The sequence below is a fragment of the Chiloscyllium plagiosum genome, unplaced genomic scaffold (genome assembly GCF_037043375.1).
Source record: "Chiloscyllium plagiosum isolate Xiang-an unplaced genomic scaffold, Cpla_swu_hap1 HiC_scaffold_6, whole genome shotgun sequence".
Lineage (NCBI taxonomy): Eukaryota > Metazoa > Chordata > Chondrichthyes > Orectolobiformes > Hemiscylliidae > Chiloscyllium > Chiloscyllium plagiosum.
In genome coordinates this window covers 3,479,222-3,494,893 of record NW_028270144.1, presented here as the reverse complement: position 1 = coordinate 3,494,893, position 15,672 = coordinate 3,479,222, and the positions used below count along the sequence as shown (strand labels likewise).

The 15,672-nt window shown below is 52.2% G+C and overlaps 1 protein-coding gene across 1 annotated transcript in view; it reads left to right on the top strand.

The window, feature by feature from the left end:
* LOC122550429 (uncharacterized) overlaps positions 1-15,307 on the top strand; it is a 60,633-nt gene extending 45,326 nt beyond the window's left edge. The window contains exons 6-7 of the mRNA XM_043691156.2: positions 15,005-15,085; positions 15,166-15,307. Of these exons, the coding sequence (XP_043547091.2) occupies positions 15,005-15,051 (47 nt within the window). The 3' untranslated portion in view covers positions 15,052-15,085; positions 15,166-15,307. The remainder of the gene's footprint in view (positions 1-15,004; positions 15,086-15,165) is intronic.
* Positions 15,308-15,672: the final 365 nt, after the last annotated feature.

The following is a 15,672-nucleotide window of genomic DNA, read 5'->3' as shown; positions in this document are numbered from 1 at the left end:
AGGGCAGTTCTCCAAGAGCTAGTGTTTCCAAATAAACCTATTGGACTATAACCTGGTGTTGCATGATTTTTAACTTTGTCCAACCCAGTCCAGCACTGGCTCCTCCACATCATGGCTACCTTCTTTTCAACACAGTTTCCAATGTTTCCTGGATCAAAAATGATAGATTGTGGGATTTCTAATTTTTGTTTTAAATCCACAAACATTATACAAGTTTCTTTTAGCTTCACTATTTTTACGTGCTATATTGCTGGCTCATTTATAATACTCAATGGCCCCTTTATTAAACTTTGCAGCTTACAGCTGTTGCTTCATTCCTGACTTCAGCAATGTCTGTTTAGTGCCTCGTGTTTCTCTTATCCAAACCTCCCAGTTATAACTGTGCTATTGTGGTAAAATTTCTGCCTACCTTCCCTGAGGGTGTTACTTTTTAAGCTGAACTCCTCAGTTTCAATTTGCACCTCAAGATGATTCTCAAATTTTCTAAGCTGCAGCTTAGTCCGCACTGGCTTTTTCCATAAGTTTTTGTCTGGTTCTATCTGCTACAAGCCTCAGCCAGAGAGATGTTTATCATCTCCACAGTCCGTGTTAACTGTTATTTAAATTTTTTTTATTCTGGAACTGTCTTGTCTGTTGCTTTCTTAAAGATGTGTTTCAAAAAAGTTAATATCAACACTGCAATATTTTCTTTGCTGTTCCTCTTCATTCTGCACATGAATTCTTCGGTTGATTCAGGCTTAAACACCATTTCCACCATTGGCACCATGTTATGTGAATGTTAATAAACTCTGTGGTTTAGTTGACTTGAGTTAATAAATAGGACAGAACCCCACTGGTCCTCACCTACCACCCCACTAACCTCCATGTACAGCGCATCATCCGCCGCCATTTCCGCCACCTCCAAACGGACCCCACCACCAAGGATATATTTCCCTCCCCTCCCCTATCAGCATTCCGTAAAGACCACTCCCTCCGTGACTCCCTCGTCAGATCCACACCCCCCACCAACCCAACCTCCACTCCCGGCACCTTCCCCTGCAACCGCAGGAGGTGCAAGACTTGCGCCCACACCTCCCCCCTCACCTCCCTCCAAGGCCCCAAAGGAAACTTCCATATCCGCTACAGATTCACCTGTACCTCCACACATATCATCTATTGCATCCTTTGCACCCGATGTGGCCTCCTCTATATTGGGGAGACAGGCCGCCTACTTGCGGAGCGTTTCAGAGAACACCTCTGGGACACCCGGACCAACCAACCCAACCACCCTGTAGCTCAACATTTCAATTCCCCCTCCCACTCCACCAAGGATATGCAGGTCTTTGGACTCCTCCATCGTCAGACCACAGCGAAACGACGGGAAGAACGCCTCATCTTCCGGCTAGGAACCCTCCAACCACAAGGGATGAACTCGGATTTCACCAGTTTCCTCATTTCCCCTCCCCCCAGCCTGTCTCAGTCAAATCCATCAAATTCAGCACCGCCTTCCTAACCTGCAATCTTCTTCCCGACCTCTCCGCCCCCACCCCAGTCTGACCTATCACCCTCACCTTGACCTCTTTCCACCTATCACATTTCCGACGCCCCTCCCCCAAGTCCCTCCTCCCTATCTTTTATCTTAGCCTGCGGGACCAACTTTCCTCATTCCTGAAGAAGGGCTAATGCCCGAAACGTCGATTCTCCTGTTCCCTAGATGCTGCCTGACCTGCTGCACTTTTCCAGCAACACATTTCCATCTTTGAGTTAATAAATAACATTGGAAGTTAGGAGACAGTCATTACAGAGAAAACTCAATTATTCAAAAATCGGATTATCCGAATGAGATCCCGAGGTCCCGGTGGAAACATTACATCAAAGACGTGTTTCCAACAGTGATCACGTCTTTTGTTTACACTGACCAACAGACACCGTCTCCAAATGACTGACCTCCTGCCCTCTCTCTCTCCCCACACTTTCCCTGGAATTTTACAGAGGGGTGTATCCTAACCTCCCCTCTTCCTAGGAATAATCGCTCCAACATTGTCCTGTACAGGGCAAATAGGGAACCTGTCAAAAATTTGCAGTAAAAAGTTGTGTGCGTGTGTGGCTGTGCGCTATTTGGAGATTTATCCCACAAATGCAGCAGCAGTCTTGTTGTTGGTGCGCAGTTCGGATGCCCCGGAGAGGGCCGAAGGTGGGGGATGAGGCTGTGTTGGGGCGGGAGCTCGCACGCTTTGTGTGGGGGGACGGGGTTGGGCAGGGGCCGATTTTGGACGGGGTGGGGGCGGTGTTAGACTGGTTTGGGGGTGGGGGAGCGGTGTTGAACGGGTTTGGGGGTGGGGGGGCGGTATTGGATGGGTTTGGGGGTGGGGTAGGCTGTGTTGTACGGGTTTGGGAGTGGGGGGGCCACTGTTGGACGGGTTTGTGGGTGGGGTGCAGTGTTAGGCAGGTTTGGGGGCGAGGGGCTGGTGTTGGATGTGTTTGGGGGCAGGAAGAGGGGTTGTGCTGGGGGGATGTGGTTGGATGGGGGCGGGGGCCGGTGTTGCACAGGTTTCAAAGCTGGGGGCTGGTGTTGGGTGGGTTTGGGGGCGGGCAGCCGGTGTTGGATGGGGATGGGGGCCGGGATGAGGGGTTAGACGGGATTTCAGGGTGGGGAGCCAGTGATGGACTGGTTTGGGGGTGGGGGACCGGTGTTGGATGGGTTTGGGGGCGGGGGACCGGTGTTGGACAGGTTTGGAGGCGGGGGCCGGTGTTGGACGGGTTTGGGGGTGGGGGGCCAGTGTTGGATGGGTTTCGGGGCTGGGGGCCGGTGTTGGGCGGGTTTGGGGGTGGGGAACTGGTGTTGGGCAGGTTTGGGGGCGGGGAGCCGGGGTTGGATGGGGTTGGGGGCGGGGAGAGGGGTTGGACAGGATTTCGGGGCGGGGGACCGGTGTTGAACAGGTTTGGGGGCAGGGGACCAGTGTTGGACGGGTTTGTGCATGGGGGGGACAGTTTTGGACGGGTTTGGGGGCGGGGGGCCGATGCTAGACGGGTTTGGGGGCGGGGGGCCAGTGCTGGACGGGTTTGGGGGCGGGGGGCCGGTGCTGGACGGGTTTGGGGGCGGGGGGCCGGTGCTGGACGGGTTTGGGGGCGGGGGGCCGGTGCTGGACGGGTTTGGGGGCGGGAGGCCGGTGTTGGACGGGTTTTGGGGCGAGGGGCCGGTGTTGGACGGGTTTTGGGGGGGGGGGGTGTTGGACAGGTTTGGGGTTGAGGGGCTGGTGTTGGACAGGTGTGGGGGTGAGGGGCCGGTGTTGGACAGGTTTGGGGGTGGGGAGGCGGTGTTGGACGGGCGGGGGGCCGGCGTTGGACGGGTTTTGGGGGCGGGGGGATGGTGTTGGATGGGTTTGGGGGTGAGGGGCCGGTGTTGGACAGGTTTGTGGGTGGGGGGCCAGTGTTGGACAGGTGTGGGGGCTCGGGGCCAGTATTGGGAGGGTTTGGGGACGAGGGACCGGTGTTGGATGGGTTTGTGGGTGGGGGTGGCGGTATTGGGCGGGTTTGGGGGTGAGGGACCGGTGTTGGATGGTCTTAAGGGTTGGGGGCCATTGTTGGATGGGTTTGGGGGCAAGGGACCGGTGTTGGATGGGTTTGGGGGCTGGAGGGGGCAGTGTTGGACAGGTGTGTGGGTGAGGTTGGCGGTATTGGACAGGCTTGGGGGTGAGGGGCCAGTGTTGGATGGGTGTGGGGGCGAGGGCCAGTGTTGGACTGGTGTGGGGGTGAGGGGCCAGTGTTGGACGGGTGTGGGGGTGAGGGACCGCTGTTGGATGGGTTTGGGGGCAAGAGACCGGTGTTGGATGGGTTTGTGGGTGGGGGTAGAAGTGTTGGGCGGGTTTGGGGACGAGGGACCGGTGTTGGATGGGTTTGGGGGCTGGGGGCCAGTGTTGGATGGGTTTGGCGACGAGGGACCGGTGTTGGATGGGTTTGTGGGTGGGGGTGGCAGTGTTGGACGGATTTGGGGGCGAGGGACTGGTGTTGGACGGGTTTGGGGATGGGGTGGCGGCGTTGGGCGGGTTTGTGGGTGCGGGTGCCAATTTGGATGGGTTTGTGGGTGGGGCGGGGCGGGTGGTGTTGGTCAGGTTTGGGGGCGAGAGACCGGTGTTGTATGGGGTTGGGGGCGGGGAGAGGGGTTGGTCCGGGTTGGGAGCGGCGAGAGGGGTTGTGCTGGGAGATGGGGTTGGATGGGGCTTGGAGCCGGTGTTGGACGGGTTTCGGGGCTGTGGGCTGGTGTTGGACAGGTTTCAGGGCTGGGGGCCGGTGTAGGACGGGTTTCAGGGCTGGGGGCCGATGTTGGACGGGTTTGGGGGTGAGGGGCCGGTGTTGGACAGGTTTGGGGTTGAGGGGCCGGTGTTGGACTGGTGTGGGTATGAGGGGCCGGTGTTGGACAGGTTTGGGGTTGAGGGGCCGGTGTTGGACAGGTGTGGGGGTGAGGGGCTGGTGTTGGACAGGTTTGGTGGTGGGGGAGCCAGTGTTGGATGGGTTTGTGGGTGGGGGACCAGTGTTGGACAGTTGTGGGGGCTTGGGGCCAGTGTTGGGCGGGTTTGGGGACGAGGGACCGGTGTTGGATGGGTTTGTGGGTAGGGGTGGCGGTGTTGGGCGGGTTTGGGGGCGAGGGACCGGTGTTGGATGATTTTGTGGGTGGGGGTGGCGGTGTTGGATGGGTTTGGGGGCGAGGGACCGGTGTTGGATGGTTTTGTGGACTGGGGGCCATTGTTGGATGGGTTTGGGGGCGCTGGACCGGTGTTGGATGGGTTTGTGGGTGAGGGTGGTGGCATTGGACAGGTTTTGGGGGCGAGTAGCCGGCTTTGGACGTGCTTGGGGGCGGGGGGCCGGCGTTGGACATGTTTTGGGGCGGGGAGCTGGCGTTGGACGGGTTTGGGGTAGGGGGGGCCGGCGTTGGACAGGTTTGGGGTAGGGGGGCCGGCGTTGGACGGGTCTGGGGGCAGGGGCCGGCGTTGGACGGGTTTGTGGGTGGAGGGCCAGCGTTGGACGGGTTTGTGGGTGGGGTCGACGGCGTTGGATGGGTTTGGATCTGGGTGCGGCATTGGGCAGGTTTGGGGTCGGGGGGCCGGTGTTGGACGGGTTTGGGGGTGGGGTGGCGGTGTTGGACGGGTTTGTGGGTGGGGCGGGCGGTGTAGGTCAGGTTTGGGGGCGTGGGACCGGTGTTATATGGGGTTGGGGGCAGGGAGACGGGTTGGTCCGGGTTGGGAGCATGGAGAGGGGTTGTGCTGGGGGATGGGGTTGAATGGGGGTTGGAGCCGGTGTTGGACGGGTTTGGGGGTGAGGGGTCGGTGTTGGACAGGTGTAGGGGTGGGGGGGCCGGTGTTGGACGGGTTTGGGGGTGGGGGTTCCAGTGTTGGACAGGTGTGGGGGCCAGTGTTGGACGGATTTGTGGGTGGGGGGCCAGTGTTGGACGGGTGTGAGGGCTCGGGGCCAGTGTTGGGTGGGGCTGGGGGCCAGTGTTTTGGGGGCTAGGGGCCAGTGTTGGATAGGTTTGTGGGTGGGTGTGGCGGTGTTGGCCGGGTTTGGGGACGAGGGACCGGTGTTGGATGGGTTTGGGGGCTGGGGGTCAGTGTTGGATGGGTTTGGGGGCTGGGGGTCAGTGTTGGATGGGTTTGGGGGCTGGGGGCCAGTGTTGGTCGGGTTTGGGGGCGAGGGACCGGTGTTGTATGGGGTTGGGGGCGGGGAGAGGGGTTCGACCGGGTTGGGAGCAGGGAGAGGGGTTGTGCTGGGGGATGGGGTTGGATGGGGGTTGGAGCCGGTGTTGGACGGGTTTGGGGGTGAGGGGCCGGTGTTGGACAGGTGTGGGGGTGAGGGATCTGTGTTGGACTGGTTTGGGGGTGGGGGGGCCAGTGTTGGACGGGTTTGTGGGTGGGGGGGCCAGTGTTGGACGGGTGTGGGGGCTCGGGGCCAGTGTTGGGCAGGTGTTGGGGCTCGGGGCCAGTGTTGGGTGGGTTTAGGGACGAGGGACCGGTGTTGGATGGGTTTGGGGGTGGGGGTGGCGGTGTTGGGCGGGTATGGGGGCGAGGGACCGGTGTTGGATGGGTTTGGGGGCTGGAGGGAGCAGTGTTGGATGGGTGTGTGGGTGAGGTTGGCGGTATTGGACAGGCTTGGGGGTGAGGGGCCAGTGTTGGACGGGTGTGGGGGCGAGGGGCCAGTGTTGGACTGGTGTGGGGGCGAGGGGCCAGTGTTGGACTGGTGTGGGGGCGAGGGGCCAGTGTTGGACTGGTGTGGGGGCGAGGGGCCAGTGTTGGACTGGTGTGGGGGCGAGGGGCCAATGTTGGACTGGTGTGGGGGCGAGGGGCCAGTGTTGGACGGGTGTGGGGGCGAGGGGCCAGTGTTGGACGGGTGTGGGGGCGAGGGGCCAGTGTTGGATGGGTGTGGGGGCGAGGGGCCGACGTTGGACGGATGGGGGGCGAGGGGCCAGTGTTGGACGGGTTTGTGGGTGAGGGACCGGTGTTGGATGGGTTTGGGGGCTGGGGTCCAGTGTTGGATGGGTTTGGGGGCTGGGGGCCGGTGTTGGATGGGTTTGTGGGTGGGGCGGGTGGTGTTGGTCAGGTTTGGGGGCGAGGGACCGGTGTTGTATGGGGTTGGGAGCGGGGAGAGGGGTTGGTCCGGGTTGGGAGCGGGAAGAGGGGTTGTGCTGGGGGATGGAGTTGGATGGGGCTTGGAGCCGGTGTTGGACGGGTTTCAGGGCTGTGGGCTGGTGTTGGACAGGTTTCAGGGCTGGGGGCCGATGTTGGACGGGTTTGTGGGTGAGGGGGCGGTGTTGGACAGGTTTGGGGTTGAGGGGCCGGTGTTGGACAGGTGTGGGGGTGAGGGGCCGGTGTTGGACAGGTTTGGGGGTGGGGGAGCCAGTGTTGGACGGGTTTGTGGGTGGGGGGCCTGTGTTGGACAGGTGTGGGGGCTCGGGGCCAGTGTTGGGCGGGTTTGGGGACGAGGGACCGGTGTTGGATGGGTTTGTGGGTGGGGGTGGCGGTGTTGGGCGGGTTTGGGGGCGAGGGACCGGTGTTGGATGGTTTTGGGGGCTGGGGGCTATTGTTGGATGGGTTTGGGGGCGAGGGACCGGTATTGGATGGGTTTGTGGGTGGGTGTGGCGGTGTTGGCCAGGTTTGGGGATGAGGGACCGGTGTTCGATGGGTTTGGGGGCTGGGGGCCAGTGTTGGATGGGTTTGGGGGCGAAGGACCGGTGTTTGATGGGTTAGTGGGTATCGGTGGCGGTGTTGGTCGGGTTTGGGGGCGAGGGACCGGTGTTGGACGGGTTTGTGGGCTGGGGGCCAGTGTTGGGCGGGTTTGGGGACGAGGGACCGGTGTTGGACAGGTGTGGAGGTGAGGGATCGGTGTTGGACAGGTTTGGGGGTGGGGGGGCAGGTGTTGGACTAGTTTAGGTGTGTGGGGGCCAGTGTTGGACGGGTTTGGGGGTGGGTGGGCCAGTGTTGGACGGGTTTGTGGGTGGGGGGGCCAGTGTTGGACGGGTTTGTGGGTGGGGGGGCCAGTGTTGGACGGGTGTGGGGGCTCGGGGCCAGTGTTGGGCGGGTTTGGGGATGAGGGACCGGTGTTGGATGGGTTTGTGGGTGGTGTGGCGGTGTTGGGTGGGTTTGGGGGCGAGGGACCGGTGTTGGATTGGTTTTGGGGCTGGATAGGGCAGTGTTGGATGGGTGTGTAGATGAGGTTGGCGGTATTGGACAGGCTTGAGGGCGAGGGGCCAGTGTTGGACGGGTGTGGGGGCGAGGGGCCAGTGTTGGACGGGTGGGGTGGCGAGGGGCCAGTGTTGGACGGGTGTGGGGGCGAGGGGCCAGTGTTGGACGGGTGTGGGGGCGAGGGGCCAGTGTTGGACGGGTGGGGTGGCGAGGGGCCAGTGTTGGACGGGTGTGGGGGCGAGGGGCCGGTGTTGGACGGGTTTGTGGGTGAGGGACCGGTGTTGGATGGGTTTGGGGGCTGGGGGCCAGTGTTGGATGGTTTTGGGGGCTGGGGGCCAGTGTTGGATGGTTTTGGGGGCTGGGGGCCAGTGTTGGATGGGTTTGGGGGCTGGGAGCCAGTGTTGGATTGGTTTGTGGGAGGGGGTGGCGGTGTTGGTCAGGTTTGGGGGCGAGGGACCGGTGTTGTATGGGGTTGGGAGAGGGGTTGTGCTGGGTGATGGGGTTGGATGGGGGCGGGGGCCGGTGTTGGCCGGGATTGGGGGTGGGAGCCTGTTGGACGGGTTTGGGGGTGAGGAGAGGAAGTGGACTGGGTTGGGGGGCCGGGGGCTCGCATGCTTTGTGCGGGGGCAGTGTTGGACGGGGTGGGGGCAAACAAGAGGGGGTTGCGTGTTCTTGCACGCAGTGCACAGCTGCAGTCTCCTGAACGGGGAGCAGACTTTAAAACTTCTAGCCCCAGAGGAAAGGCATTTAATCAATCTTCTGAATAATCGATTATCCAAACGGAATAGTCGTCCATCACGTTCGGATAATCAAGTTTCCACTGTCTTGCAAACATCTGATTTCTGCATGCCCAAGCCAGGCTAATTAGTTGGCAGAGTTGCAACTTTCTGCAACACAGCACACTAAAGATCAAATCTCTTAACAACAAGATAGACATAAAACAAGGGACACCAATGGACTTCTGAAACAGTTTGATGGAAATGTAATCATTTGAGGACTGGTTACTTCAAGACTAAAATAATACCACAAGTCAATTAGTCATGTTTACATTGTAATTTTGCATTTGTTATTAATGCAGTGGTCTGAAGTGCTAGAGTGTTGTTCTGCTTTAATCAGCGACCACACTCCCAACAGTTTCATACGATGGTGTTTTTTATTGTTGCTTAAGGATTTGAGTTTATAATCAATGCTGACAATTTAATGTAGTACTGAATGAGTGCTGCATTGTTAGTGGTGCTGTCATATAGATGAAATGTTAAACTGAAACTCATGTCTGTTGCCTCAATGAATGTGAAGGTTCTTGACATAAAATAACAATCTCAAAATGTTCAGCAGGTTAAGCAACTGTTGTGAAAATGTAAACAACATTGATGTTTCAAATTGATAACTTTTTGTCAGATCAGGAAAAATTTGAGAATGTACAGGCTTAAGAAAATCAGATTTCTTTTCAGCAGGAAGATACAGAGAGAAATATTGATATTCTCAGGCTTTTGGATATTTTTGTGTAGACATTATGGAGAAGTAGCAAGTGCAAACAATCAGCAAACCAAATGGTGTGTTAGCTTTTAAAGCAGAAGGATTGCAGTGTAAGAATAAAGAAGTCTTTATATAATTATGTAGGTCATGGTAAGACCACACCCGGAGTATTTTATACAATTTTGATCTCCTTACCAAAGGAATGGTATATTTGCCTCAGAATGCCTGGATTGAGAATTCACTGGACTGGTGCCTGGGATTAAGAGATTGTCCCATAGGAGAGATTAAGTAGACTCCTTACTTATTTCATACAGTTCAGCAGAGCAAAAAGCGATCTCATTTGAAACATGAAATTCTTAAAAGCTTGACAGATAGTCATTGGGAAGGTGTTGTCCTGCTGGAGGCCTGGAATGATGAATCACAATCTCAGTATAAGGAGTTGGACATTTCGGACAGAAAAAGACTTACTCAAAGACTTTCAAATCCCTGGAATTCTCCCCACAACAACTGTGGTTGCTCAGTGCATGAGGACATTCAAATAAGAAATCAATAAAGCGATTGTCCAAAGTGTCAGAAAAGCTGATGAAAATTTCAGTACGAACTGGTGAATATGCTCCTGATACAGTTTGTGTTTATATTGAAAGATTTTAGAGACCAGCTGACTGGAAGCTCACAGCTTTCTGTTTGGGACACAGCTCGTTGATGAAATATTATGTCATTGTATTGTGCCTCAATTAAATAAAGAATCTTTATTACCTTCATTATACTGTTACTGCGGTCAGTTAGATTAGTTAACATGGAGACATCCTGGTGACTGCTGTGCCCCGCTAACTATGATAACCTTAGTGGGCATTCTTTGGGTTCTCTGGGCATGGAGCACCTTGGCCTGCTGAGTGTCTGCTGTAAAGATGCAGAGGCAGCCTCTTTGATCTGATCTGCTGAAAATTATAAGACCATTGGCAAAAGGAAGGCGGAAGGGCAGGGAACCTCAGTACCCAGAGATGAATTCCCTTTAGACAACAGCCTGGTGCATCTCTTCCTATTCTGCACCCCATCTCCTCAGGTACAGGAACACATGGAGGGAAGTTGTGGTGTCTTTTCCCAGTATCTTGGCTCACCCCGTTGTCTTCTCTTTGATGCTGTCCAGTGGATGAAATGTAGATCAGATGTCTTATTTGGCAGCTGCTGGATGTTCCGCTGGACCTCAGTCTGTGAAGCAGGTACCATCCTTTCAATTGAAGCAGTCAGCTGCTTGCATGTTGGAGCAAAGACTGTAAACAGAACTTGGATGGTCTCCTCCATCTCCTGCTGTTGACCATCTCCTGATGGTCCCAAACACCCTGCACTCTCTGCAGCTACAGGATGCCAATTATGGCTGAATATAGAGGCTCATTGTCTTCATGGGGCTAAACGGGATCTTCCATCAACTGTAGCAGTGATGTGGGGACCAGTAGTACTATTTCCAAATTTGCTGATGACACCAAATTGGTTGGAAACATAAGTTATGAGGAAGGTGCAAGAAAAACTTGCTGCAATGCACTTCCCAACCTCTCAGCATTAAAGAAATATTCAACCTTCCTGGATGGCCTAACATTTAGTTATATTCCATCTGCCACATTCTTACCCCTTCATTCAGCTTGTCCAGGTCCTCTTGAAGACTCCTTATATAGTCACCTAGAATTCTGAGAAACTTTCTGTAAGTTCTTCAATAAATAATCATCCCTCTAAGACAGGCAAGAAGGGGTAAGATTAAGGAGCCTTGGATGACGAGAACAGAGGAGCTTCTCATCAAAAGGAAGAAGGCAGCTTACGTAAGGCGGAGGAAGCAAGGATCTAGCACAACTTTAGAGGATTACAGGCTTGCTAGAAAGGAGCTCAGAAATGGACTGTTAGAGCCATGAGGTGGCACGAAAAAGGCTTGGGGGGGAAGGATTAGGGAGACCCCAAAGGCATTTTACTCATACATGAGGAATAAGAGAATGATCAGGGAGAAGGTAGGGCCGGTCAGGGATGGTGGAGGGAACTTGTGCGTGGAGTCTGAGCAGATAGGGGAAGTCTTAAATGGGTTTCTTGCTTCAGTTTTTACTAAGGAAAGGGACCTTGTTGCGAATGAGAACTTTGAGGAGCTGGGATACAGGCTTGAACAGATCAAGATTGATGAAATTGATGTGCTGGAAATTCTGGCAAATATTACGATTGGTAAGTCCCCAAGTCCAGGCCAGATTTATCCTAGGTTACTCCAGGAAGTGAGAAAGGAGGTTGCTAAGCCGCTGGTAAAGATCTTTCCTTCCTCACTCTCCACGGGAGTCGTACCGGAGGATTGAAAGGAGGCGAATGTTGTTCCTCTTTTCAAAATGGATAATAGGGAAATCCCTGGCAATTACAGACCAGTCAGTCTTATGTCTGTGGTCAGCAAGGTTTTGGAAAGAATTCTGAGGGATAGTATTTATGACTATTTGGAAAAGCATAGCATGATTAAAGGCAGTCAGCATGGCTTTGTGAGGAGCAGGTCATGCCTCACAAATCTTATTGAGTTCTTTGAGGGGGTGACAAGACATGTCGACGAAGGCCGAACAGTGGATGTGGTGTATATGGACTTCAGCAAGGCATTTGATAAGGTTCCCCATGGTAGGCTTATTCATAAAGTCAAGAAGTATGGGGTACAAGGAAATTTGGCTATCTGGATTCAGAATTGGCTGGCTGACAGAAGGCAGAGAGTGGTTGTAGATGGAAAGTATTCTGCCTGGAGGTCAGTGTTGAGTGGGGTCCTGCAGGGCTCTGTTCTTGGGCCTCTGCTGTTCGTAGTTTTTATAAATGACTCAAATGAGGAGGTTGAGGGGTGGATTAGTAAATTTGCTGATGACACAAAGGTTGGAGGTGCTGTTGATAGTATCGAGTGCTATTGCAGGCTGCAGCGTGACATTGACAGGATGCAGAGCTGGGCTGAGAAATGGCAGATGGAGTTCAACCTGGATAAATGCGAAGTGATGCATTTTGGAAGGTCAAACTTACATGTTGAATATGGGATTAAAGACAGGATTCTTGGCAGTGTGGAGGAACAGCGGGACCTTGGTGTTCAAGTGCATAGATCTCTCAAAGTTGCCACCCAAATGGATAGGGTTGTTAAGAAAGCATATCATTAACAGGGGGATCGAGTTTAAGAGCCATGAGATTTTGCTGCAACTCTACAAAACCTGGTGAGACCACACTTGGAATATTGTGTCCAGTTGTGGTCACTCTATTATTGGAAAGATACGGAGGCTTTGGAGAGGGTACAAAGAAGGTTTACCAGGATGCTGCCTGGACTGGAGGGCTTGTCTTACAAAGAGAGGTTGATAAAGCTCGAGAAGGAGAAGGAAGAAGAGAGGTGGCCTGATCGAGGTATAGAAGGTAATGAGAGACATGGATCGAGTCGATAACCAGACACTTTTCCTCGTGGCACGAGGGGTCATAGTTTTGAGGTATTAGGAGGAAGGTATAGAGGAGACGTCAGAGGTAGGTTCTTTACTCAGAGAGTTGTGAATGCATGGAATGTGTTGCCAGTGATGGTGGTGGAAGCAGAGTCATTAGGGACATTTAAGAGACTGTTGGACATGCACATGGGACAGCAGTGAATTAAGAGGTGCGTACGTTAGGTTATTTTATTTTAGATTCGGAATACTCCTCGGCACAACATTGTGGGCATGTTCTGTGCTAAGCTTTTCTTTGTTCCATGTTCTAAATACTTACCAAGTAACTTTAGTTTCTTCACCATTTCCTTATAATCTCCTTCCTGAATCTTCTGTTCTTAGAACTCCACTTCCTCTGTATCCAAGTCATTGGTACCAACATGGACTGTGACCTCAGTTATTCACCCTCCTCTCGAATAATATCCTCAGCTGTTGTGGGGCATTCTTGACCCTGGCATCAGGGGTGATGTGGAGGAGTCTGTGTTGGACTGGGGTGGACAAAGTCAGAAGTCTTACAACACCAGTTTATAATCCAGTGGGTTTATTTGAAATCACAAATTTTGGGGGCATTGCTCCTTCGTCACAGCATTTCACCTGACGAAAGGGTAGTGCTTCAAAAGCTTGTACTTTCAAATAAACCTGTTGGACTATCAGCTGCAGTCATGTGACTTCTGACTTTGGCATCAGGGAGGTAACATACCAGCTTAGAGTCATGTTTACAGCCATAGAAATGAAGATATGAATATCTAACAACTCTTCCTGATATGGGCAATCTTGTTCAGTAAAGAGAAGTATTGAGTGTAATGGCAATGGGTGTGTCAGAAACTTACAAGTATGCATAACTGTGATCCCTTACCTGTATGTAATTATTTTCCTATGTGACGTATCTCCACACAGGCCCAGTTAGACTGAATGATAGACCTGTAAGTGTCAGGTTGCTGTAGACAAACTGTCACTTAGCTTTGCAGAGCACAAATGATTGTTTGACACCTTCCTGAGTTGGATCTGGATTCTTCTGTGCATGACCATTGACCTGTCCTGTGACCTCAGTCCAGGATGCCCTTGTCCGATTGAAAGGTCTCCTGCTACCATGCCTGGGAAAAAGGGCCTTCCTTATTTACTCTGAACAACAATTTCTAACAAGGCATTGCTGGACCCAAGGGTCAGTTTTGTCTGCTGTGAGAGTTGGGTAGGAATGACCAACACAGCCTTCGCTGATGCTAAGGTCTTATAGTGAGTCAAGGACTGTCTGGTGCGTATTTATATGCTACTGCGATCTTTGACCCTAAAATGTTGTAACAGGGTTGAGAATGTCCTGCCTCTCCTTATGTCATAAGTTCAGCTCAGTAATTTGAGAAAAGATGATGGGCGCAAAGACATGAAGCAGCAATCACCAAGACACTCAACAGACTTACATTCTGTAATAGAAGATTCTGCCCAGTGTCACCAGTATTGCCACTTTATCAGCATTGTTCAGTGCTGGCATTCACATTCTAAGATGTTAACTCTATTGGTGCAGTAACTCCATAAGAGAAAAATGTGTTTGAATGAAACGATACCACTTGCCCCATTGAACCTATGTAAGTCTACACCGTGCCACATTCAGTGTACCAGAGTAGGCAGTGCCAAGGGCCACTAGCTGCATGGTGTTCTTTATGTCTTAGAACCCAGGACATATCTAAGGGTAGGCAATGGCCTAGTGATACAGATGATGTTCTGCAGACCTGGGCTTGAATCCTGCCATGGCAGATGGTGGAATTTGAATTCAATAGTAATCTGGAATAAAGAGTCTAATGATCACCATGAAGTTATTATTAATTTTCAAAAAAACCCACCTGGTTCACTAATGTCCTTTTGGGAAGGAAACTGCTGTCCTTACCTGGTCTGGCTGACCCATGAGTTCGGACCTGCAACAAAGTGGTTGGCTCTTAACTGCTCTCTGGACAATGAGCATGGGCATTAAATGCTGGCCTAGGCAGTGATGCCCACATCCTGCAGATGAATAAAACAAACATCAATTTGATGTTTAATATTTTTTGAGTTTCTATTGCATGCATTGTAAATTCATTCCTTATCTCTCAAAAAGAGTATTTTCAGGATAAGGAAGAGTAATGAGTGCATGCAAGTGCTAATACTATATCCTTGAGCTTTATAAGGAAAATGGACAGTAACATTTGTGGATTGTGTTAAATTAAGAGATCTCAGTTGAACATCTCATTCAAAAGATGGTTTAGTAATTACTTGTATATGGTTTGCCACTTAATGTTTCTTTGAACCATTTGAAGTCATGGAGAATAAAATGGAACTTAGCAATGCTAATAAAGACTATAGATTAATTTGAATTGCACAAAAATTTGTTAGCAGATATAGATTGCATGATAGCTCATAAAATAATAATTTAGTTAATGATTTTTTTCCTATTTTTAGTCTATTACCAGTGTGAGAGTCCATTATTGTCACACACAAAACAATAGGACAGAGGGAGCAAGAGAACCTATGATGGGTAATGTATGTGGAATTTTGCTTTAATAAATACTTATTACTTGCCAAAGTGAAAAGTTAATATGAAAAATTGTTTTTTTTTTCAGTTTCATCGGCAGAATTTTGTAAAACTTACAAACACAAGGCAGGACGTCAGTGAAGCAAGGGACTGTCTTATTGCTTGCTGAAATGATTCAGTTACATCATGTAACATTTCACTTGCTTAAATAAACATCAGAACTGCAAAGTGAATAAGACCTGATCTCTGTGCAGTTTATCTCCTTCCAAATTATTTCTTTTTTTATGAATGGAAATTCTTGAAGATCAATCTTAAAACATTGCTTAATGTAAATATATTCTAATAGGCTTGCACATGGGGAAGGGTTTTATATTGTCCAACCAACAAGCTTGAAGGTAAGGCCTTTGTTAAATACAGCTTGCAGCCTGCCACCTGACTATTCACCCGTCCCAGCCACGACTGCAACTATGCGAGAAGTGGAGGTGTTATCAGGTGGTCTGCCTGCCAATCAGTCATTCAAGTTTCTTAAGTCAGCAGTTAATGCAGGGATTCTGCTGGCAGGAAAAGAGGTCCATACCAAATGGCCAAGCCAGCA